The 26366-nt window shown below is 41.1% G+C and overlaps 1 protein-coding gene across 1 annotated transcript; it reads left to right on the top strand.

The window, feature by feature from the left end:
* The first annotated feature begins 759 nt into the window (after window positions 1–759).
* Window positions 760–25948, top strand: LOC134677404 (zinc finger protein 93-like). Its single transcript, XM_063535858.1, has 11 exons — window positions 760–964; window positions 2512–2646; window positions 3465–3968; window positions 4518–4694; window positions 5648–5733; window positions 13431–13541; window positions 14547–14678; window positions 18433–18504; window positions 21251–21362; window positions 23085–23192; window positions 24836–25948. Exons 1-11 carry the CDS (start codon window positions 821–823, stop codon window positions 25040–25042), a joined length of 1788 nt encoding a protein of 595 aa, XP_063391928.1. The 5' UTR covers window positions 760–820; the 3' UTR covers window positions 25043–25948.
* Window positions 25949–26366: the final 418 nt, after the last annotated feature.

Here is a 26366-nt window from a genome sequence, read left to right as displayed (position 1 = left end):
TAAAAAAACGTGTGGTCGGCGTCGCGAAAAAACCTCACTAAAGGTCAACTGTGTGAAGTTAGCCGCAGAATGTTCGAAGAATCTTGACAACCGTAAAAAATACTTTGTATTTAGCAGTTTTATGTAAGGCTTGCATTAGAAACATTTTGTTAATGGCAACTTATGTCAAACTAGGCGAAAATAGGTAGCGCAGGCAAAGATACGAAACTCTACGGTATTTGTTTTTAGATATATCGGAATAGTAAATTTTTCGAGTTAATGTTACGGATTTAAAGTTTTCTGAGATGAGATAGGTTTGTAACCGCCTTGATGAAGGTTTGAAGTCTAAAAGTAAATAATTACTTAATTCATAATGAGTATTACCTATTACTATTATTTATTTTAACCGAGCGAAGCCGGGTTTTCATCTAGTGTTAAAATATTCTCAAACTCTTTGGCAGATGCAAAAACCAAACGCTGTTTGACATTTGCTGTCAAAACAATTATGTATATTTGTGCTTGTTATCGGAAGAATGTTAAGAAATCTTTGCATTTACAGGCTATAGTTCGTTTTTTTTAGCATTAGAAAGAACTCCACAGAAGCAAGCGTGCAGTTTTTATTAGGCTCTTTAATTGTTAATAATTATTGAATTATCTAATGTAGCATGGTCAATACATATAATTTACTTCAAATTATTACCGCTAAAAGTGCCGGTTTTGGAACCACAAGCTTACTTCTGCGAAGTTCTTTCTAATGCTAAAAAAAACGAACTATACATTACCTTAAATTGTGAATTTTATCACTAAAATTGTATTCCACTATATATTTATAGAGACTAATATGGAGGATACACCAGAAATTGCTTTAAAAACACTGTGTTGCACATGCTTAAGTAACGACAGAAAGTTATCCCAACTTTGCCGAATAAATGATGGAGTAAACAACCTATATTCGCTTCTATCATACGACTCGGAAGCTTACAGAGTAAAGTATCATTCAAAAGCCCAAAATAACTTAAGTTAATATACATAATCAGGCGGCTTTTGTTTTGGCTCGAACCTTGAGTCTAAATTTGAAGAACTCGACTTTAAGTGTTTTTAGCCTAAATTTGAGTGCTTTTTAACGATGCCACCCCCGTAATTAAATAAATAAATACAAGTTTATTCTAAGCACATAAGTTACATATTGCGCTTTAAGAACAATTTTTTGATAAATTAGTTTTAAATAATATTGTTGTGTGCATTAGACCCATTTAGTCGTGCAGTTTTTTTTAAGGTCTTCATCCCACCTTGAAATATGTAATTTACCCGTAATTAAATAAATGTTAATAATAATAACCTCTTCGGAGAAACCGAGGGTTTTGCCTGTGCAATTGCGGACGAAGTGATGATGACGAACAACTATCGGAAATATATCCTGAAGGACGGTACGGTCGACATTTGTCGGGCATGCCGCCGTCCCGGAGAATCACTCAGGCATATCATTTCCGGTTGTTCTCATCTTGCTAACGGTGAGTACTTGCACAGTCATAATCTCGTAGCCAGGATTATTCACCAGCAACTTGCTCTTCTATACGGCCTTGTGGACCGCGAAGTACCGTACTACAAGTACTTACCTGCGCCTGTTCTCGAGAATGGTCGTGCCACGCTCTATTGGGATCGATCTATCATCACTGACAGGACTATTGTAGCCAATAAGCCTGACATCGTGATAATAGATCGATCGCAACGTCGGGCCGTGCTCGTTGACATCACCATCCCCCATGATGAGAATCTCGTGAAAGCCGAGAAGGACAAGTCCAGTAAGTACCTAGACTTGGCTCACGAGATAACCGCTATGTGGGATGTTGATTCGACGATCATTGTCCCGATAGTCGTTTCAGTGAACGGTCTAATAGCGAAGAGTCTCGACCGACATCTTGAGAGACTCTCGCTAGGTGGTTGGATCAAGGGTCAGATGCAGAAGGCGGTGATCTTGGACACGGCGCGGATAGTCCGCCGGTTCCTCTCTCTGCGGCCCTGACCACCGGCAGCTTGGGCCCTGCCCCGCTGCTGGCGGCACCCTAGGTTAGGTTTTTTATAATGTGTTTATACTTATTTTTTGTTGTTTTTTATGTGTTATTGTATTTTACTTTTATATTCATGTTATAAATGACCTAGCCTAAGAAGAAAAATAAATAAATGGATAATAACGAATTAATTTAAGACGATAAATAAATAAAGAGAATAATAATAAGGTTAGGTTTTTTATAATGTGTTTATATGTATTTTTATTGTTTTGTAAGTGGTTTTATATTTTACTTTTATATTCATATTATAAAAATACCTAACCTAAGACGATAAATAAATAAAGAGAATAATAATAATAAAATACTTTATTGCACACTACAAAACAAAAGATACAGAAAAAAACATTGGAGTTTAAAGGTGTAGGAAAACAAAAGATACAGAAAAAAACATTGGAGTTTAACGGTGTAGGAAAACAAAAGATACAGAAAAAAACATTGGAGTTTAACGGTGTTAATATTTCAGGAAGGATTCTACAAGGAAGCTGCAAGCCTATTCATTTGTTGGGAGTGTGCAGCGATTATGCGGAGGATTGCCCGCTTTAGACGGCAGGCTTGTGTGGCGCAGAAACAGCTGTCGGTTATAGCTGAGGGTCGAGATGTTAGTATATATACAGTGTGTTTTCTGTAACAGGAGCAATAAATTGAACTGTAGGCGGGACTCCTCAAACTGACCAACATTTGTTCAGCAACTTTTGACAATAACTCATGGTTTGATTTTTATTATTGCAAATTTTGTTATGTTAAAAGCGACGACAAGTAACGTCAAACACACTGATGTCAGCGTACATTGAAGGCAATATTTATTTTGTATGAAAAAGAAGAAGTCTAAAGGATAATATCATAATTTTTTAAATTTATGAACAAATGTTGGTCAGTTTGAGGAGTACAGCCTTTAGTTTAATTTATTGCTCCTGTTACAGGAAGCAACCTGTATACAGTGTAAACTTCATATAACGTCACTTGATATAACATTTCACACCCTATAATATCACAATTTTTGGCTCTAGTTGTTTTACTTTCATATTAGTATCTCTCCATTTAACGAAAATCCTCTATAACGTTCTTGTTCTCGTGTCCGGCCGGTCCCTTGAGTGTCGCTACATCTACATAGAGTTTAGTTGTAATAGACGCATTTTGTTAGAGAGTGAACCTTCTGTACCTAGTACTATTAGTTTTATGTGATCTAGCACTATTATTTTTATGTGACCTAGGGTCTGTCCATAAATTACGTCATCGATTTTTGACGATTTTTGACCCCACCCCCCTATAATCATCCAAAAATCATGCTTCAAATGACCCCATTTCCTCCTACTTCATGCTACCGTCATCCGATGTCCAGACCCCCCCCCCCTAATTTGAAATGACGTAATTTATGAATAGCCCCCTAGCCAATAACAAAAAATGTTGTATTCTCAGTTGAAATCCAAAAGTTGCCTCTCCCGTCTTCTCTGCTGCCACAAACATACCTATGACTTCACTATAATCTCTGACATACAAGAAACTGACAATTTCATAGACTGCGGCCCGGAAATCAAGACTGAAACTGACATGGATGACATACCATTGTCAGAACTTGATAACTGTATGTCAGATAATGACTGCCATATTGAGGAAAATTATTTTAAAGAAAAGAAAATTGAAGAAAATATTGAAGTTATAACTAAAAGAAAGAAGTTAGATGAATGTCAGATAAATAAAGTTACAAATAAAACACGCAAGAGATTAAAAAAGGAAGATTATTTCAATTATAAGGATTATTTTGTTACAAAAGAAATGAGTGAAGAGAAAATGCTAGAGAGTAGGGAAAGAAGGAAAATGGAGGAAAGTTTTGTTGCTGCGGCGTTCAAATGTGAGTCTTGTGTGGAGGTATTTAAGAGTCAGATTAGCCTGGACCGACACAATGAGGATAATCATGTGGAGGTAAGATAATTAGCTTAACTCAGATGGTTGTTGAGGTGCAGACTTTTTCCTTTTAGTAATTAAGCTAGCTAGTATAATATTAAAATATCTGGGAGAGCGAGGTTTGCACGAAAAACGCGTTTACCCAGAGATAAGACCTAGCTAGATTAGATTTATCGCCCCCGAGAACCCCCATATAGCAAATTTCATCGAAATCGTTAGAGCCGTTTCCGAGATCCCCGAAATATATATATAAATAAATATATAAGAATTGCTCGTTTAAAGGTATAAATATATAGATAAAATGTGACGTCCCACGGTAAAGGTACCTTATGGCGGTTGGCGCTTACGCTATTATTAACGCCACTCCTAAATTATTGCGGCGCTATGCGACGTAAGTTCCAGCCGCCATAAGGTACCTTTTGCCGTGGAAAGTCACAAATGTTAAGAATTAGCGAGACATTTAAAAAAGCCTCATACGGAGCGGCAGCTGACGTACACGAGGTATGATCATACATCTTAACAGTTTACAAGTACTTCCATTATGTCACATACAAATTTCTTTCACAGAAACCCGATCATGTCCAGTGCCTCATCTGCCTATCATACCTAAAGAGCGAAAGCGCGGCCGCCCACAAGTCGGAGCACTGTTCGCAGCACTCCTGCCTTCTCTGCGACCAGATCTGCTATAGTACGCAGGAAATGAACAAGCATTTGAAGGTTCACAAGCATGTGAAAAGGAAAAAGGTATGTATCGTATTGTCATACAATTTCTAAGTTTATTTTAATATTTCATAAGAATTCCAAAGGTTCTTTTGGTGGAATGTATGAATGTATGGAATGGTATTTTTTATTTTTCCATGTTTTTCATAGTTATCTGGAGTATCTGGACAGTTTTGAGGAATTCTTGTTTTGTTTGCTCGCTTTATTGTAAAGTAAACCACTCATATTCGCTTTGTTATTCATTTAAGCAGGATGTCGTGGGTTCAAATCTTGGTAAAGGTATATATTTGTGTTTTTTATCACAAATATTTGTTCCTGAGTTAATGGGTGTTAAGCATACCTATAAGTATTTATATATAAGTATACCTCCAATAATAATATAATATATATTATGTTACTTTTCCAAGGTCGTAAGGCCCCATTCACACGAGAGCTTTTTCAACGCGCGTTAAAAAAGCGTTTGAATGACACAAGTGGATACATGTGTATTTATTCACAAGACGGCGGTGGCACTTTTTATCAAGCGTTATTGGATGTTCGACTTTAAGCGTTGGTCGTTAAATCGAATTTAGCGTGTGGACGGATTCAATAGCTTTGTTAACGCGCGTTGAAAAAGCTCTCGTGTGAATGGGGCCTAAAAATATGAGGCACGTTCTTATGGCTCTACAAATAAGATCGTGTCAGATATTTATGCGGCCTTCGTTGTGTAACATATTATTGCACGTGACTGTACCCACAACACAAGCCTTAAGCTTACCGTGGGACTAGTTCGATCTGTGTAAAATTGTTTTATAATATTTACCGCATGAAAATCCGTTCGGAAGTTTTCGAGTTTATCGCGAACAAACATACAAACAGACAGACGCGGCATGGAACTTTGTTTTATAAAAGTTTAAGTTTTATAAAGTGTAGTGATTTATTTCGACTAGTTTGGAATTGGTTATTTTCTTGTTATTATCTTGATTCGTATTTTACAGATCGAGAGACCTGGCAAGATAGGCAGTGGGGCGACGGGGCTGCCCGCAGATGTGTACCCCTGCCCGGAGTGTAACAAGTATTTCCGGTAAGCTTTTATTGATAACTGAACCTAGTACTTTCCCTGGCAAAATGTGTTGATATTGATATACTTATTATATCTAATGGGCGGACGACGGATGCAATATACGTCAAAATCCTGTCGAACGATATACGTAATGCTTCGTGTAGCCGCCGTGCAGGTCAGGATCTCGACGACTCAAATAAAAAGCTTCGATTTGAAGTAAACTATTATAATTTCAATAGGTACTGGTTTTACAAGGGTTCCTTGACTAAACGGTTAAATGTAAAAGTGGTGTGGTGATTGTATGGAGGCTGATAAAAGAGTGATTTGCATAATTTGAATGTCCGAAAATAGTGGTTAAGATTTGGGTGCCTCTAATTGGCCGCGATACATAATATGTGGAGCGCTCCTATTGGTGCTTTAGAAAAAGCTTCCAAATACTAGCCGAGCCCGACGGCTGCGTTTAGTTACTGTATTATACTGTTAAGGGGATTATTTTACTTCGATATTTAAAAATTATGTGGACTGTATTCAAACGAAATACGAGACGAGATACGAAACGATATACCGTGGAACTTAGGACAGGCTAGGTCAATTGGTAAAAGCACTCACCTTACTGAGCTGTAGATGACGGTGCAGCTCTCGGTGGAGGCTGGCGCAGGCTTCTCAGACCTTCGGCTCGTCTAGACTTACCTCGAATCCGAGTTACCTGGACCAGCGTGGACACCGAAACGGAGCAGGAGCAGTGCTTCTTCAACTGATTAGCCTTCCACAATGAGTACACACAGTTTACAAACAAAATTGAATCTTTTAGATGAACCGAGACGATAATATTCGAAAATAGTAATTAGCGCAGCGAGATGCGCCCGACATGTTACATTCGCGATACGAGAAGGGGAAGGGAGTAGGTATATATTTTTTTTAATTTGAACGATAATGTTGCCAGGCGAAATTATTTTAAGACTACAATCCTTAACATTTTCCGCCCACCAAAATACGACGTATTTTCCACAAGTTTGTACTGTTATTGTCAACTGAGGATAAAATAGAATCGACATGGCTCAGGGTTTATTTTCTTATTACTATATATTTTTTACTTTAATCTAAATCTACGATAAAATTAATACTTATGACTACCTATATGATAGTGAATTAACACTAGTTTTGCAAAGGTAAGGGACACAGTTTAACTATCGGACGTTTAAGTTCGCCCGATTCTGTGCGAACTGTGACAACTCGACAAATCCCGTCACTTCCTGGATGGAGTTGTACCACCCGGCCAATTTTCCACTTCATGGGGCTACATTGCTCATTGACAATGAGCACGAGCGTCCCGACGACAATGTTTTTCTGACCATCGAACCACTTGTGGCGCTGCTGCAATGTGTGCAGATATTCGAGGTGCCACTTGCGCCAGAAATCTTGATGGATCTTTTGTAATAATTTCCATCTCTGAAGTGTACCTAATTTCGCATCTACCATGTTGCTTTCAGGCAATATGGTGAGCGGCTCCAAAGTAAGGAAATGTCCGGGGGTCAAAACTGACAGGTCGTTTGGGTCCGAGCTGACAGGGGACAAAGGCCGTGAGTTCAGCATCGCCTCAATTTGGGTCAAAATGGTATAGAATTCCTCAAATGTAAGGCGCTGAGAGCCCACGACGCGAGCGAGATGTGACTTTACTGACTTTACACCAGCCTCGGCTAACCCCGAGAAATGTGGGCTGCCGGGCGGGTTAAAAACGAAATTTATTTGTTCTGCACGTGAAGCCTTGGCCATGAATTCTTGGAGCATATTGGATGCGCCAATAAAGTTTCTACCCTGATCCGAGATCAGCCTAGAGCACCGACCGCGGCGCGAAATGAAACGGCGCAGAGCTGCGAGATATGCCTCTGTGGTGAGCTCTGAGGCCAGCTCAAGATGTACTGCTTTGGTGGCAGTGCATACGAAAACGCAAATATACGATTTAAATGTGCGTAGACCACGGCCCCGGGCCAAACAAGTATCAAAGGGACCAGCGTAATCTACTGCCGCTGACGAAAATGGTTTAATTTGATTAATTCGAAACGATGGTAAGTTGCCCATTATTGGAGGAGATGCCACTTTAGGCCGAGCGCGAAAGCACTTCATACAAGATGAAATAACCGAGTTTATAGCCCTTCTTGCCGATAGAACCCAGAATTCTTGGGCTAATAAATTTTGCAATGTTTGCAATCCAGGGTGCATAAACCGGTGATGGTAATCCTCAATGATCAACGTAGTCAACCTGTGATCACGAGGCAATAATAGTGGATGTTTCACATCGAACGACAGGTCTCCTTTAGACAGGCGACCGCCCACCCTTAGCATTCCACGCTCATCCACAAACGGCGCCAATTTCCGCATGGGCTTCGATAGAGAGTGGGGTGACTTATCTGTCAACAAGCACCGCAATTCTGAAGCGAAAGCTCGCTCCTGGACATGTTTCACGAGAAAGTGAAGAACTTTCGTAATTTCTTCAGACGACAGGTTCGGATCTGTGATTTTCGACAATGATTTTTGCAAGTTATGCATGAACCGAAAACAATAAGCGAAAATACGCAATATGCGTTGTAAAGACGAGAATCTGCTTAAGATGTTGTCAATCAACGATATATTAGAGTCTGTGAACAAACTATAGATTTTTTGCTCGTTCGAAGCGGCTTGATCAGAAAGGATCTCAGATTGCGGCCAAGATTCTTGAGGATTAGACAGCCAAGTAGGCCCCGCCCACCATAGCGTATTCTGGATTAAATCAGCAGGTAACAAACCGCGGGAGCCGCAATCCGCTGGATTATCCGAACCAGACACGTGGTGCCAATTTTCAGGGGGGACGTTCTCTTGTATGTGCGCAACCCTATTAGCCACAAAAGTTTTCCACTTTGATGGACACGAACGAATCCAAGTCAGCGCGACAGTAGAATCTGACCAAGCGTGGATATCATCAAAAGTGTGAAAATCTTTTAGAGCTTCTGCAAACGAGACAATCAAATCTGACAACAAGACAGCAGATAACAGCTCACATCTCGGGATAGAACATTTACGAAGTGGGGCCACTTTCGTTTTAGCGCAACAAAGACGCACGACAACGGATCCGTCATTTTGAACGACACGACAATAAATGACAGCACAGTAACCCTTCTCCGAGGCGTCACAGTACCCGTGAAGCTGTAACGATACGAAAGATACAACCATTCTACGGGGAATGGACAACGAGCTCATTTCCCCCAATTGCGATTTGAATTTACGCCATTCTTGAGCGATAGCGATAGGAACCTCGCTGTCCCAATCGACACCAGAAACCCATAGAAGTTGTATTAAATATTTTGCGAAAAATACGACAGGCGATAATAGACCCAGAGGATCAAAAATACGAGCGATGTCCGAGAGGATCGATCGCTTCGTACAACGACAATCATTCAAGGAGGTCTTGAATGTGAAAGTATCTTCCTTGGGAAGCCACGACAAACCGAGAATTTTTAACGATAAATCATGGACGTTTTCGAAATTGTGAAGTTGATCTGAGTACAGCTCGGAACCAGGCAAACTGCCTAAAAATTCAGGGCTGTTAGAGGTCCATTTGCGCAGATGAAGCTGAGCAGACGATAATATTTCCACCAACTGCTGTCGTAACACTAACGCATCCTCGACAGAGTCTGCACCTGACACAACGTCGTCGACATACGCATCCCTAGCCAACACTGCAGCGCCTTGAGGAGCACGAGACGAAAACTCCTTTGCTAATTTCGATATGCACCAGAGCGCCTGATATGGAGCACAGGACACACCATAGGTCACTGTGAGCAAACGATAATCTTTCACGGGATCATCAGGTGACGGGCGCCACAAAATGCGCTGATAGTCGCAGTCCTGCAAATCGACAAGGAACTGCCGGTACATTTGTTTGATGTCACCGGTGAACACTACTGCATGCCATCGAAAACGAGCCAGCAAGTCAAATATGTTATTTTGCAATTTAGGGCCGGCAAGCAGTGTATCGTTCAAGGACTTCCCTGAAGAATCCTGGGCGCTAGCGTCAAAAACACAGCGAAGAGGAGTAGTGGAGGAGTCAGGGCGCAAAATTCCGTGGTGGGGGATGTAATAAAACTGACCTTCAGACGACAAGGGAGGATCAACTTCCACCATGTGACCACAACTAAGGTAGTCATCCATGAAATTGACATAAGCTGTCCGAAACTGAGGATTCAATTTGAATTTCCTCTCTAAATTTAAGAGACGCTTGAGAGCTATCTCACGAGAATTTGAAAACCTGGGTTTATCCTGAGGGTCGACATAAGTTAATGGTACGACCATCCTACCCTCGGGAGTGCGACAATATGAAGTTTCCATTTGGTTTTCACACGACATTTCTGATTTCGACAAAACGATATTTTTGGGAGGATCTACACTTTCCAGTTCCCAGAAGCGCTTGATATTATTGTCTAATGATAGACTCGACACGAGATAGCACCTCTGAGTATCACCTTCTGAACCTTTATGACAACGAGAACGAGAAGTGTTAACGTTTATAGGGCACTCACCCATCACCAACCAGCCGAAAACAGTGCGGACAGCTATGGGCTCATCTGCGTTGCCCTTGACAACGCCAGATTGTAGTGCAGCAGCGAAAAGGTTGACGTTAACCAACATGTCTATAGGTCCAGATTTGTGGAAAGACGGATCAGCAAGATCTAAATCCTTCAGATGCCTCCAAGAAGACACATTCAGTGGTTCTGGTGGCATATCATGGCAGATCTTGGGAAGCACGAACGCTTCAAACGAAAATTTGCATGAGGAGTCCCCATTCGAAGGAACTATCTCACAATCGACAATTCCAAAAGTGTCAGTCGATGACAGACCAACACCGTTCACCGTTGGTGAATTATTTCTAATTGGTATTCCAAGTTTTTGAGCGCACTTTAATGTTACAAAGTTACAAGCCGAGGCATTGTCCATCAGCATTCGAATTGGTACAAAATTATTAAATTTATTTTTTATCAGCACGATAGCTGTCGAGAATAAACTTGGTGCGTTTGCATTATGCACAGCCAATGCCACTTGGGTCGGCTGAGCTGTTGGTTCCAACTCCTTATCCTTTTCGAAATGCAATAATGTGTGGTGTCTGCGCTTGCAGATGCCACAAGTCACCGATGATTTACAATTTTTAACCGAGTGTGATGGCCTACAACAAAGTATGCAAAGTCTCCTCTCCTTAACCTGAGCAAACCTTTCCAATGGCTGCAGTTCCAAAAATTTAGTACAGTTATCCAATTTGTGTCCCGGTGCGGAACACATAGCACAGTTGCTCACTGGCGGCACAAGGAGAGCAGGCTTAGCCTTATTCGACACTGGCTTACTATACATTGGTTTACTCGATAATGTTAACGACTTACCAACGCTGTTCTCTAATGCCTGGCTCCGCTTTTCAATAAACGAAATTAATTCCTCATAACTGGGAATTTCTGTGTTTGATTCAAGTTGCAACTCAAAAGCTTCCTTACTACTAACATCTAATTTTGACCAAAGTGCATGAAATAACATAAAGTTCCTGTCAGGCAATTGATACTTTGATAAAATTTCTAAGTTTTCCTTAAAGGTTCGACAAACTCTAACTAATTCTGATGCAGTCTTAGACTTTGCCGCCTCACAGTTTAATATTTTTTCATAAAATATACTGGCAATCACCCTTTTTTTCTCAAAATGTAATTTTAGTGTGTTATAGGCCATTAAATAATTTTCATCACATAATGGGTAATTTTTAATTAAGTCGAAAGCATGGCCGGTAACACTCGACAACAAATAGTGCAGTTTTTCTACTGCCGGGATATTTTTACTGTGAATCAGCGAGTCAAAGATCTGGATGAACGACACCCAATTCTCAATTTTCGAATCGAAAGGAACTATATTAATTTTAGGTAATTTAACACTCGAACTTGAACCGCAACTGTCACTTTTATTTAACACTTCAGGTTTTATTTCCGCTAAACGTATTTTTATGGATTTTACCATTTGTTCGAACTGTGATGATATTTCTAATTCACTTGACCTATCACCAGCTGGAATCGCCGAAAGCAATTCAATTTGAAAGGCATGAAATTCACTTTCAAGTTTAATTACATCTTGTAAACAATAACCTTGCAGATCGGAACTCTTTATATACTCCATCCGCACGAACGCATAATCCCGACCTACACGGCTCTTGTCGAAACTTTCGGACGAATCCCCACCAAGTGTCATGTTTATTTTGTAAAAATATGTATATTGAATCACTAAAACAACAACAAAACTATTTGATTCGATAACAATGATAGGTTATGATTTTCAATTGACAACTTGTCAAAAATGACAGCTAAAAGTTGCGTTCAGAAACTTAATTAATTCGACACACAATTTTAATCTATGAACTAAACGCTCGATAGTTTAACTAACGGAAAAACGCCCAAGCCAAGTGTTTCAATCTTACCCTCCAATGTTTTTATGATTTTACAATGAACAATTTATTGACGAAAATTGATATTTAAAGCGAAAATAACCACGGTCACCTTACAAGTTATCCGGATCGTGGGACCAAAAAATGTTAAGGGGATTATTTTACTTCGATATTTAAAAATTATGTGGACTGTATTCAAACGAAATACGAGACGAGATACGAAACGATATACCGTGGAACTTAGGACAGGCTAGGTCAATTGGTAAAAGCACTCACCTTACTGAGCTGTAGATGACGGTGCAGCTCTCGGTGGAGGCTGGCGCAGGCTTCTCAGACCTTCGGCTCGTCTAGACTTACCTCGAATCCGAGTTACCTGGACCAGCGTGGACACCGAAACGGAGCAGGAGCAGTGCTTCTTCAACTGATTAGCCTTCCACAATGAGTACACACAGTTTACAAACAAAATTGAATCTTTTAGATGAACCGAGACGATAATATTCGAAAATAGTAATTAGCGCAGCGAGATGCGCCCGACATGTTACATTCGCGATACGAGAAGGGGAAGGGAGTAGGTATATATTTTTTTTAATTTGAACGATAATGTTGCCAGGCGAAATTATTTTAAGACTACAATCCTTAACAATACAAATAAAGGTTGCGTTCGCAACACTTCGTAATAAGACGTATATTGCGTCCGTCGTCCGCCCATTGCTTTATAAGAATCCCAGTAAGGGCATTTATTTGTGTGATGAACACTAATATTTGTTCCTGAGTCATGGGTGTTTTCTATGTATATAAGTATGTATTTATCTATATAAGTATATATATCGTCGCCTAGCACCCATAGTACAAGCTTTGCTTAGTTTGGGGCTAGGTTGATCTGTGTAAGATGTCCCTAATATTTATTTATTTATTTTATTTATTATATCACAGCGACAAATGGGTACTATGTGTTTAACCCACAGTTAAAACACTTAGTACTTATTTTAAAAAGGGGGCAGCTACGTACTGTATTTTGTATTTAAGTACCTTTTGAATACATCAAACTAGTTTTTGTGTTGCTGGATTCGTCGATCTCTGAACTCAAAACAAAAACGGCCGTTTTAACTTTGGACGCATAGATTGACGAATCCAGCAACATAAAAACTAGTTTAATGTATTCAAAAGGTACTTAAATACAAAATACAGTCCGTAGCGGCCCCCTTTTTAAATACCTGTCGTTAAATTTAAATAATCTCGATTATTTAGCACTAAATTTATAAAATATGTATTTTAGGAATAAGAACCAGCGCTGGAAGCACGTTCAGCGCCACCACAGGGAGGGGTACACGTGCGCCACCTGCGGCAACAAGTTCGCCTTCAAGAACAACCTCGCCAGGCACCAACAGTGAGTACACATCTAAACACCTTATATAAGAACCAGCGCTGGAGGCACGTGCAGCGCCACCACAGGGAGGGGTGCACGTGCGCCACCTGCGGCAACAAGTTCGCCTTCAAGAACAACCTCGCCAGGCACCAACAGTGAGTACACATCTAAACACCTTATATAAGAACCAGCGCTGGAGGCACGTGCAGCGCCACCACAGGGAGGGGTACACGTGCGCCACCTGCGGCAACAAGTTCGCCTTCAAGAACAACCTCGCCCGGCACCAACAATGAGTACACATCTAAACACCTTATATAAGAACCAGCGCTGGAGGCACGTGCAGTGCCACCACAGGGAGGGGTGCACGTGCGCCACCTGCGGCCACAAGTTCGCCTTCAAGAACAACCTCGCCCGGCACCAACAGTGAGTACATATCTAAACACCTTATATAAGAACCAGCGCTGGAGGCACGTGCAGCGCCACCACAGGGAGGGGTGCACGTGCGCCACCTGCGGCCACAAGTTCGCCTAAAAGAACAACCTCGCCAGGCACCAACAGTGAGTACACATCTAAACACCTTATATAAGAACCAGCGCTGGAGGCACGTGCAGCGCCACCACAGGGAGGGGTGCACGTGCGCCACCTGCGGCAACAAGTTCGCCTTCAAGAACAACCTCGCCAGGCACCAACAGTGAGTATATATCTAAACACCTTATATATTTAACCCTTTCAACGCTTTACGTTATAAACAATACCGGCCAACTGTTTTGCTGCTATGGAATTTATATGAAACACTAGCATCTGACGTCACGATCAAATTACCTACTCATACGGGTTTTATTATAGAAATTGTGTCTAAAAATAACTGCTGTCTACGTTTCTCTATTAATCTTCTGGTGCTTTATTTCATGCATGGTGTAAAATAATTTATTTTAAATACATTCAAATACCCTATAGCGAGGTATTTTACCTACATTCAATATTGATATTAAATTTTCAGAATTATGTGATATATTTTGACCCCAGGGTCCACCAGACGCCGCCTCCCCGCCAGCAGTGCCCCTCCTGCAACAAACTAGTCCGCGTCGACCTTCTCAAGATCCACGCGAGGATCCACCAGAAACGGGAGCAGTTCGAGTGCGTCGAATGTGCTAAGAGGTGGGTCCATTTTACTCTAGGTGTCCGTCCCCTTTAGACGCATAATGCCAAAAACGCAAAACGCCATTCATACGCGAAACGCCAGAGACGTGTATTGCCAAATTCTGTTAATGCCAAACACGTCGAAAGCCAAAGCTGTATAAAAACCAAATACCAACAATTTAAAATAAAAATGCAAATTTAAATAATTTAAGAATGCCAAAAGTTTTTTTAAACCAATTACGCATAATGTCAAAAGCTAAACCTACATGTTTATAGGAATGATGCCACAGGTTTAAATTTATAACGGAATCTAGTAAAATAGATAGCAAATGAGCAATTTATCACAATAATATGGATATTAAAATAATATATGTAAATAATGCATGGATGTACAGTCACCTGCAATAATATGTTACACAACGAAGGCAGCAAAAATATCTGACACGATCTTATTTGTAGAGCCATAAGAGCGTGTCACATATTTTTGCGGCCTTCGAATAGTAACATATTATTGCAAGTGACTGTACAGGAATGCAACAAGATATAGAGGAATAAAGCTCATGTCACATAGCATGAAAATATGGGAAAAAGTGATAGAGAGACGCCTGAGAGACGAGAGTGTATAACACAAAACCAATTCGAGTTTATGCCGGGGAGAGGTACAACAGACGCCATTTTTGCACTTCGCCAACTGTGCGAAAAATACAGACGTGCAAATAACTTGCATATGGTGTTTGTGGGCCTCGAAAAAGCGACCGAGTACCCTGAGAGGTTTTGTGGCCGGCTCTGAAAGAGAAAAGCGTGCCTGTGAAGTATGTGGAGCTAATCCGTAAACATATTTTGATTAAGGTGGTTCGATTTTCATACAAAATTCAATCAAAGCTCATTAAGTAACTACACACTATTAGTACATAAATATTTCCGCATTTATCTTCCTTCGAATATTCGTTTGCGCGAAATTAACAGGAAAACAATGTTTCATACAGAAATCATGCAAAAATCATAGTTAAATTTTCATCAATTTTACGTATGTGTGTGTCACAAATGTCGTGTACAGATACATTTGCGACGTTGCCATACCATTTCCGACGTTGCCGGGCTGACCACGGCGCGAATTTGGAGTGCCGTCATGTTTAGTGCAATTTTGTTGACACTGACGTTTGACAGGTACTTAATTGACCTAAGCGAGAATAAGTACCCGAAGTTCGTCAGCTTAGCTAAGAACTATCATGGCGTGTTATGCAAACAGTCGCTTTTTTGCTTACAAACGGAAGATTCCCGGTTCGATCCCCAGTCAATTGTATGCTGGAACATAACTTTTTGTATTTTTGTTACATCTAAATTTCGTATTGTTTTTTTATTTTTATTTAATTTTTCTTATTATCATAAATCGATTGATTAAGTATGGTATGGGCTACACGTATTCGTTTATTTTTGACAAAGAAAATTAGAAATTATACTCTACCTAATCTCTCTTATTTTTACAATCAGGACATCCTCACTGCAATAAAAAAGAGATATATAAAATTTCCTGTGGATAAAATAATGGATTTTGTCTATGAATGAAAAACACAATTATTACTATAGTTTGTTTTTTTTAGCATTAGAAATAAGGTAAACAATCTTGACGTGTCTTTTAATTGAAAAACACATTTTAAAAATAAGTTACGGCAAATATGTAACAATTATAAATCAAATACGATCATTTATATTCTTCTGCTTTCATAAGTAATAGTTTTTTGATTTTTAAAAAGCGTTTAAATCTGTGTGCCTAGCCAAGATGCCAGTCGTTCGCTCCGTAGCGAACGTTAGGGTAATACCTGTCTCTATCACTCTGCCATATTAATGCGACAGACACGGCTGCGCTTCGGTCGCTACGGAGCGTAAACCATTGGCACCTTGGCTAGGCACCCTGGTCATCTGGAAAGCGAAACACATACGGAACGCGTTTCTATTACTCAATACAGTGGCCAGTTGCAGATTCGGCGGTAAACTTAACTATACCTAAATCTGGGTGCCTAGCCAAGATGCCAGTCGTTCGCTCCGTAGCGAACGTTAGGGTAATACCTCTCTCTATCACTCTGTCATATTAATGCGACAGACACGGTTGCGCTTCGTTCGCTACGGAGCGTACACCATTGGCATCTTGGCTAGGCACCCTGGTCATCTGGAAAGCGAAACACATACGGAACGCTTTTCTATTACTCAATACAGTGGCCAGCTGCAGATTCGGCGGTAATCTTAACTATACCTAAATCTGGGTGCCTAGCCATGATGCCAGTCGTTCGCTCCGTAGCGAACGTTAGGGTAATACCTCTCTCTATCACTCTGCCATATTAATGCGACAGACACGGCTGCGCTTCAGTCGCTACGGAGCGTAAACCATTGGCACCTTGGCTAGGCACCCTGGTCATCTGGAAAGCGAAACACATACGGAACGCGTTTCTATTACTCAATAAAGTGGCCAGCTGCAGATTCGGTTTTAAAGTTAACTATACCTAAACCTGGGTGCCTAGCCACGATGCAGGCTAGTAGAGTTCTCTTTCACCTTCAGCAGAACCGGGAGATCCAAACCTACCTACTTTTCATCTAATAATCTCAAGAATCAGTGCATGATTCAAACTTTACCGGTTGCCGTGGTAAGACCTAGGATTTACCATATCGGTGTTGGTAAAAGCCCGAAGTAAACTAGTAAGATTTAACATTTCGGGCTTTTACCGATCGGCATCGGTAAAACCTAGGTTTTACCGGTAAATCCTAGGTTTTGCCGTACTTCGGGCTTTTACAGTAACATATATATAATAATTGCTCGTTTAAAGGTAAGATAACACAAAGGAGAAACAAAAAGAAATTACCTACTCGCACCAGTCTTGAACCCCAATCCTCTTGCACGTAGTTATTTCCACGAACATACCGTTACGCTATTGCAATGCAACATACTTACGTTGTGTGAAATTGTCTACTACAAGGATCACGGAAACACTGTTTGCATGTGTGAGTAATACTAGGAAAAAGCGTGACAGCAACACTCCGTCGAATTAAAAAGGTGGTTTTTGCACAATGAAGTATTCAATGTTTACTTTAATTGTTCAATATTTATTTAAAGAGTGCGCGAAACATAATTTTAAGTATACAAATACCATGACCATTTCACAAAAAAATAAAACCTGAAATTTTGCAAAAGTGGTGCCATCTAGCGAGAGTTAAGTTTTGAGTAACCTAGGCGAACCACCTTAATTTATACATTTTCAATTTTATTTTAAGTTTTGATCGTGTGTCGATAGATGGCAGTAAATGTACCGTGACTACAAAATTGACAATGACAGGACCCCTCTATACTATCTATTCTTTTTGCCTATAGTTATCACTAGAGTTGCACCGGATATCCGGTTATTATCCGGTATCCGGCCATTATTTTACTATCTTGCCGGATACCGGATAGTAACTTTGATTGAGTTCGGAGTAAACAAATTGGATTTAAGAAACAGACACGGTCATAATCGTACTTGTTTATTATTTTAATTTTAAAACAATTTAATCATTCCGTGAATCAGAAATGAGTCCGCGCGAGCGTTTACTAGGAAACAGGTCAAACCTGCAGAATGCGCACCTGAAAAACCGAAATGTAGGTATAGTTCCGCTGGCCGAATATTCGGCGGATGGATACCGGATATTCGGCCGATGGTCAGGCCGAATATCCGGTATCCGGTATCCGGCCAAACAACTATCCGTTGCATCTCTAATCACTCGTGATATTTTTCTTATATTACAGCTTCGTCAGCCGAGCGTCGTACGTACATCACCTCAAGTATACACAAGCGCACGCGAATAAGGACATACTAAAGTTAGTCTCTCTCTTTCTCTCCGTAGGAATACTGGTGTTTAATTTGTAGATATTGTGACTTGCTATTTCCTAAGCTATTTCCGTCAGTAGAAATAGAAAAGAGCGGCAAATTAAAAAAATGCTTACAAAAGTTTTAATCATTTGTGTCGAAAGATGGCAGTAAATGGACTGACTACATAATTTCATCATCATCATCATCATTTCAGCGTATATACGTCCCACTGCTGAGCACAGGCCTCCTCTCATGCGCGAGAGGGTTTGGGCTATAGTCCCCACGCTAGCCTAATGCGGATTGGGGACTTCACATACACCTATGAATTTCTTCGCAGATGTATGCAGGTTTCCTCACGATGTTTTCCTTCACCGAAAAGCTAGTGGTAAATATCAAATGATATTTCGTACATAAGTTCCGAAAAACTCATTGGTACGAGCCAGGATTTGAACCCGCGACCTCCGGATTGAAAGTCAGACGTCATATCCACTCGGCCACCACTGCTTTTACTCGGCCACCACTGCTTTTACTAATACATAATTTACTTTGACAATATTTCTCTAGCCGCCTAATGTCCAGCCACACAAATGAAAAATCCAAAATTTGGCACGGAAATATGAGCCTTTTGTGTAGGAAATAGTGTTGATTTTGCGTTGTTTGAAAATTGAACGAAACAATGCAAAAGCGACTAATTCAATTTAAGGTGGTTCGCTTTTCATACAAAATTCAATCAAAGCTCATTAAGTAACTACACACTATTAGTACACAAATATTTCCGCATTTATCTTCTTTCGAATATTCGTTTGCGCGAAATTAACAGGAAAACAATGTTTCATACAGAAATCATGCAAAAATCATAGTTAACTTTTCATCAATTTTACGTATGTGTGTGTCACAAATGCCGTGTACAGATACATTTGCGACGTTGCCATACCATTTCCGACGTTGCCGGGCTGACCACGACTCGAATTTGGAGTGCCGTCATGTTTAGTGCAATTTTGTTGACACTGATATTTGACAGGTAGTTAATTGACCTAAGCGAGAAGTTCGTCAGCTTAGCTAAGAACTATCATGGCGTGTTATGCAAACAGTCGCTTTTTTGCTTGCAAACGGAAGATTCCCGGTTCGATCCCCAGTCATTGTATGCTGGAACATAAGTTTTTGTATTTTTTATTTTTATTTAATTTTTCTTATTATCATAAATCGATTATTAAGTATGGGCTACACGTATTCTTTTATTTTTACAAAGATAATTAGAAATTATACTCTACCTAATCTCTCTGATTTTTACAATCAGGACATCCTCACTGCAATAAAAACCGGGCAAGTGCGAGTCGGACTCGCGCACGAAGGGTTCCGTGCCATAATGCAAAAAAAAAAAAACAAAAAAAAGCAAAAAAAAAACGGTCACCCATCCAAGTACTGACCACTCCCGACGTTGCTTAACTTTGGTCAAAAATCACGTTTGTTGTATGGGAGCCCCATTCAAATCTTTATTTTAATCCCGTTTTACCCTTTGGGTACGGAACCCTAAAAAGAAGTGTATAAAATTTCCTGTGGTTAAAAATAATGGATTTTGTCTATGAATGAAAAACACAATTATTACTATAGTTTGTTTTTTTTAGCATTAGAAATAAGGTAAACAATCTTGACGTGTCTTTTAATTGAAAAACACATTTTAAAAATAAGTTACGGCAAATATGTAACAATTATAAATCTAATACGATCATTTATATTCTTTCTTCTGCTTTCATAAGTAATCGTTTTTGATTTTTAAAAAACCTGATAACACTGAGTAGGTATGTGGGGGAAGCGCTGCTGGCCTAGCGGAAAGCAATTCGGAGGTCGCGGGTTCTAACCCCGGCTCGTACCAATGATTTTTCGAACTTTTGTACGAAATAGCATTTGATACCTAAATATACACCGATACCTATTTTTCGGTGAAAGAACAATGTGAGGAAACCGGACTAATCCAAATAAGTTTTCTGTCTGGGTTGGAAGGTCAGGGCAGACGCTTTCGTAAAAACTAGTGCGCATGCCAATTCTGGGATTAGTTGCCAAGCGGAGATTGAATATCTGGGAGACCTACCAAAGCTTACAAAACATAAAAACTCAAAAATGCGCGTTTTCTCATAGACCTAGCTAAGAGATCAAACCCCTTATAGCAAATTTCATCGAAATCGTTAGAGCCGTTTCTGATACCATCCAAATATATAAATAAATAATTATATAGGTATCTAATAATTGCTCGTTTAAAGGTAAGATAACACAAAGGAGAAACAAAAAGAAATTACCTATTCGCACCAGTCTTGAACCCCAATCCTCTTGCACGTATTTCCACGAACATACCGTTACGCTATTGCAACATACTTACGTTGTGTGAAATTGTCTACTACAAGGATCACGGAAACACTGTTTGCATGTGTGAGTAATAGTAGGAAAAAGCGTGACAGCAACACTCCGTCGAATTAAAAAGGTGGTTTTTGCACAATGAAGTATTCAATGTTTATTTTAATAGTTCAATATTTACTTAAAGAGTGCGCGAAACATACTTTTAAGTATACAAATACCAAGACCATTTCACAAAAAAATAAAATCTGAAATTTTGCAAAAGTGGTGCCATCTAGCGAGAGTTAGGTTTTGAGTAACCTAGGCGAACCACCTTAATACGGTTTCAATTTCAAGGAACCGAAGAAGTACTATAGGTAGGACCTTGGGCGTTAGGAGGCTAGTCTAAATTCTCTTTCATCGCAGGTACAAGTGCAGTGTGTGCGAGAAGGGGTACCGGTCCCGCGGGGAGCTGCGCGACCACGTCAACTACCAGCACATCGGGCAGACGCAGCACAAGTGTCCCGTCTGCGGCAAGGTGCACAGGTTTACCACACGTCACGACAGGTGGCGCTGTACCGGTCCCGCGGGGAGCTGCGCGACCACGTCAACTACCAGCACATCGGGCAGACGCAGCACAAGTGTCCCGTCTGCGGCAAGGTGCACAGGTTTACCACACGTCACGATAGGTGGCGCTGTACCGGTCCCGCGGGGAGCTGCGCGACCACGTCAACTACCAGCACATCGGGCAGACGCAGCACAAGTGTCCCGTCTGCGGCAAGGTGCACAGGTTTACCACACGTCACGATAGGTGGCGCTGTACCGGTCCCGCGGGGAGCTGCGCGACCACGTCAACTACCAGCACATCGGGCAGACGCAGCACAAGTGTCCCGTCTGCGGCAAGGTGCACAGGTTTACCACACGTCACGATAGAGGGCGCTGTACCGGTCCCGCGGGGAGCTGCGCGACCACGTCAACTACCAGCACATCGGGCAGACGCAGCACAAGTGTCCCGTCTGCGGCAAGGTGCACAGGTTTACCACACGTCACGATAGGTGGCGCTGTACCGGTCCCGCGGGGAGCTGCGCGACCACGTCAACTACCAGCACATCGGGCAGACGCAGCACAAGTGTCCCGTCTGCGGCAAGGTGCACAGGTTTACCACACGTCACGATAGAGGGCGCTGTACCGGTCCCGCGGGGAGCTGCGCGATCACGTCAACTACCAGCACATCGGGCAGACGCAGCACAAGTGTCCCGTCTGCGGCAAGGTGCACAGGTTTACCACACGTCACGATAGATGGCGCTGTACCGGGAGCGGTCATTCCTACATCGCGCTAACAAAACTACCAGCACATAGGGCAGACGCAGCACAAGTGTTTTCCTCTCTGCGGCAAAGTACATATGTGGTGCAAACGAGGTTTTCCATCGTATTTTGAAATAAACAAGAAACGTTCGTACGTTTCCGTGAAAATACGATGGAAAATAATTGTTCACTACTTCTGTACCTATTTCATATGAATCATATCCGAGACGACATGAGCGGAAATCGATTTCTAGAAGATTATGAGGCCCTAAGTCACCCGAACGCTTCGTAAAGGGTTCGAAACGTCGGGATGTAGTACGAGTAATCGAGTATAAACTCAATATACGCGATATAATAATTTTATTTCATGAGTAACTATCGCAAAAAATAGTATGTATACAGAAAAAAAATTGTCATATAAAAGTGCTAATTTGATCAGCAGGGAAGAAGTTTTATTTCGAATAGGTGATGTGAAGAAATGTTTTACAGTACATAAGGTGCTACTTTACCGCCCTCTAGGGCCGGTTAAAGGACACTAAGTGCCATTGAAGGGATGTTTACAAAAACAAACTGACTACACTGGTTGACACCTGAAATGATTAACAATGTTCTTAAAAAAGTGTCAACCGCTCTAAGCAGTTATGTTGTTTTTGTAAACATCCCTTCAATTAAAGGGCCATATGTACTGTAAAACGTTGTATTTGTACAATACACGCCCGAAAAGGAAACTGATCGATTTATCGTCACTCGTTGCAAATTTCCTACTTTTCGCAATTGTATCATAATTAATGTACCATTGTTGAATAATTTTACGGTTTAGACTCACTTGTTTCCAAGACAACACAACAACAACACATCAACACACAACAACAAGTGAGTCTAAACCGTAAAATTATTCAATGTTAGTATGTCTCACAACAGCTTAAATTCGATTAATGTAGTATTGTTTGGGCAGGCGCTGGCAACGCGCAGGTGCATCACGCGGCACGTGCGGCGCGCGCACCACGGGCTCAAGGAGGGCCCGCGGGACAAGGTCTGCCAACAGTGCGGGAAGGCATTCAGGGTGATTAACAAACTATACTTGGCAAAGCATATCTTGTCAGTAGAAAAAGGCGCGAAAATCAAATTTTCTTTGGGACATTTCTAACCGCCCGGACCCGGACCCGGGTCCCGGGTATGTCCTTAGACTACGTCCAAGACCACCGGTGGACGGGCAGCAGCGTCCCTCAAATTCGGTGTACTCGACTGCGATCGCCAACCCGCCTGCCAAGCGTGGCGATTATGGCATACACCCCCCAAAAGGGGGAGCCCTATGTTCAGCAGTGGACGTCTTATGGCTGAGATGATGATGATGATGATGATTTCTAACCGCAGCTGCACTACCGGTACTGAACGCGTCGCTGTCATTTTGAATTTCCATAGTAAAATGAACAGTATTGCAGCTGTCGTTGGAAATGGACTGTCACCTTAACCCTTCACGCCTACATTTTGCAACTTTGCCGCCTTTTTCTATAGTCCGTTTTTTTTAGCATTAGAAAGAACTTCGCAGAAGTAAGCTTATGGTTCCAAATCCGGCACTTTTAGCGGTAATAATTTCAAGTAAATTATATGTATTGACCATGCTACATTAGATAATTCAATAATTATTAACAATTAAAGAGCCTGATAAAAACTACACGCTTGCTTCTGCGGAGTTCTTTCTAATGCTAAAAAAAAACGAACTATACTGACAAGATCTACTTGACCAAGTACCTATACATTTATTATTAATCATAGGCTACCTAACCTAACCCTGATAATTGCTCGGAGCAATGCTGAGCCGAACGGGGCCGAGAATGACCGAAAGGAGGTGTACCGGACGATGAGAGTTGTGGGAGAATTAAAAATGCAGCGTTCATGCAGATAATTAAGTAGTGCAAGACTCTTTATTGAAATAAACAACTATGCTTGATGATTTTTAGGACCCGTAACGCCATCTATTCGAAGTAATGAGTTTTAATACATAAGCAGGCGTGTCTTACTCCGCGATTTCGTCGCTTTGCTACAGGTAACTAAAAGTACATCCATTCGGCCCCAATTTTGGGGTTTGCCATAAGCCGCGCGTGGCGCTGTCGCCACCTAGCGGCCATATCTGTGCTGATCGTAACAGACGCGTTTTGTTAGAGAGTGAGTCTTCTGTACTTAGTACTATTATTTATTCTGTGACATAAAATTGATATATTCAATGGTTCACATGCAAAATTAGGACTTTAAAATTATTGTGATTACATAGTAGATGGCGTAAACTCATTTATCTTTTTTTAAACATCAAATCGTATATTAATTAACATGAACAGGAGGAGCTATCACGGTTCGTGAGATACAGCCTGGTGACAGACAGACGGACAGTGGAGTCTTAATAATAGTCCCGTTTTTACCCTTTGGGTACGGAACCCTAAAAAGCAGGATGCCCCATTATTTTACCGGATACAGTACTTATTTAAATCACACTACTTAATTATTTTTTTATTATTAAAAATCATTTATTAACACACTCATTGCCACTAAGTGCTACGGGTTACGCTCGTAGCGCGTAGCCACGGTTTCGCCGTATGTAGCGCGTAGTCGCTACGAACAGTGTACCCGACAGTCGGGTTCTTGGTGTTGAATGTGTTAACAAACAAGATATACCTATAGAGTGGTTACTTACTTTCTTTTTTTTTTCAGGATAAAAAAGGTCTCCGCGAGCACGAGTTCATCCACACTGGCGAGCGGCCGCTGTCGTGCGAGCTGTGTGGATGCACCTTTAGGCAGAGCGCCTCTCTCTACACGCACAAGAAGAGAGTGCACAAGATATGCCCTCCCAGGAGGACTGTGAGCGTGGTTGCACCTAATGCTAGTGGGAATACGGTCGAAAATGCAACAACTGGCTAGAAATATCATTTCTGTACACACACAGGCAGCGGCTGCTGTTGCGAGCTGTGTGGATGCACCTTTAGGCAGAGCGCCTCTCTCTACACGCACAAGAAGAGAGTGCACAAGATATGCCCTGCCAGGCGGAATGTCAGCGTGGTTGCACCTAATGCTAGTGGGAATACGGTCGAAAATGCAACAACTGAGTAGAAATATCATTTTTGTACACACACAGGCAGCGGGCGGTCGTGTGGGGTGTGTGGATGCACCTTTAGGCAGAGCGCCTCTCTCTACACGCACAAGAAGAGAGTGCACAAGATATGCCCTCCCAGGAGGACTGTGAGCGTGGTTGCACCTAATGCTAGTGGAAATACGGTCCAAAATGCAACAACTGAGTAGGAATATCATTTTTATACACACACAGGCAGCGGCTGCTGTGGCGAGGTGTGTGGATGCACCTTTAGACAGAGCGCCTCTCTCTACTCTCACAAGAAGAGAGTGCACAAGATATGCCCTGCTAGGACTGTCAACGTGGTTGCACCTAATGCTAGTGGAAATACGGTCGAAAATGCAACAACTGAGTAGAAATATAATTTTTGTACACACACAGGCAGCGGCTGCTGTTGCGAGCTGTGTGGATGCACCTTTAGGCAGAGCGCCTCTCTCTACTCTCACAAGAAGAGAGTGCACAAGATATGCCCTGCCAGGCGGACTGTCAACGTGGTTGCACCTAATGCTAGTGGGAATACGGTCCAAAATGCAACTGAGTAGGAAAAATCCTCTTTGTACGGTATATATGATGTATAACATTATTTAATTCAACTAAATATGTGACGTTCCACGGAAAAAGGTACCTTAGGGCGGCTGGCGCTTACGCCGCATAGCGCCGCAATAACATCGGAGCGGCGTTAATAATAGCGTAAGCGCCAACCGCTATAAGGTACCTTTACCCGTGGGACGTCACATATATATTACAATTTCATTATGTCCCATTAGAGTGGTAACTTATATATAATTTATGTGTGCGAACATAATGTAATAGCAGCCAGGAAAATAAAATATTACCAATTTTTTTTTACTTTTTTATTTATTTTCTTAGGTTTTTACAATATGGATATAAATATGAAACACAAAAGTCATAGAAAAACAATACATAACGCTTATATATAAAGGGTAATTCCACGACAGAGTGATTTTGTGATGTCAGACTAGAATAATTGTTTATGGTCAATTGTTTTGACTATTTATTCACCTTTCCCTATTATTATGACAAAAAGAATTTAATTATTTCTCAACACCGACATCAGTAAAGTTAAACCAAGAAAAGTCTGAATCGATTGTGATA

This window comes from Cydia fagiglandana, chromosome 26 (assembly GCF_963556715.1).
Source record: "Cydia fagiglandana chromosome 26, ilCydFagi1.1, whole genome shotgun sequence".
Taxonomy (NCBI): domain Eukaryota; kingdom Metazoa; phylum Arthropoda; class Insecta; order Lepidoptera; family Tortricidae; genus Cydia; species Cydia fagiglandana.
This window is presented reverse-complemented; position numbering and strand designations above follow the sequence as displayed.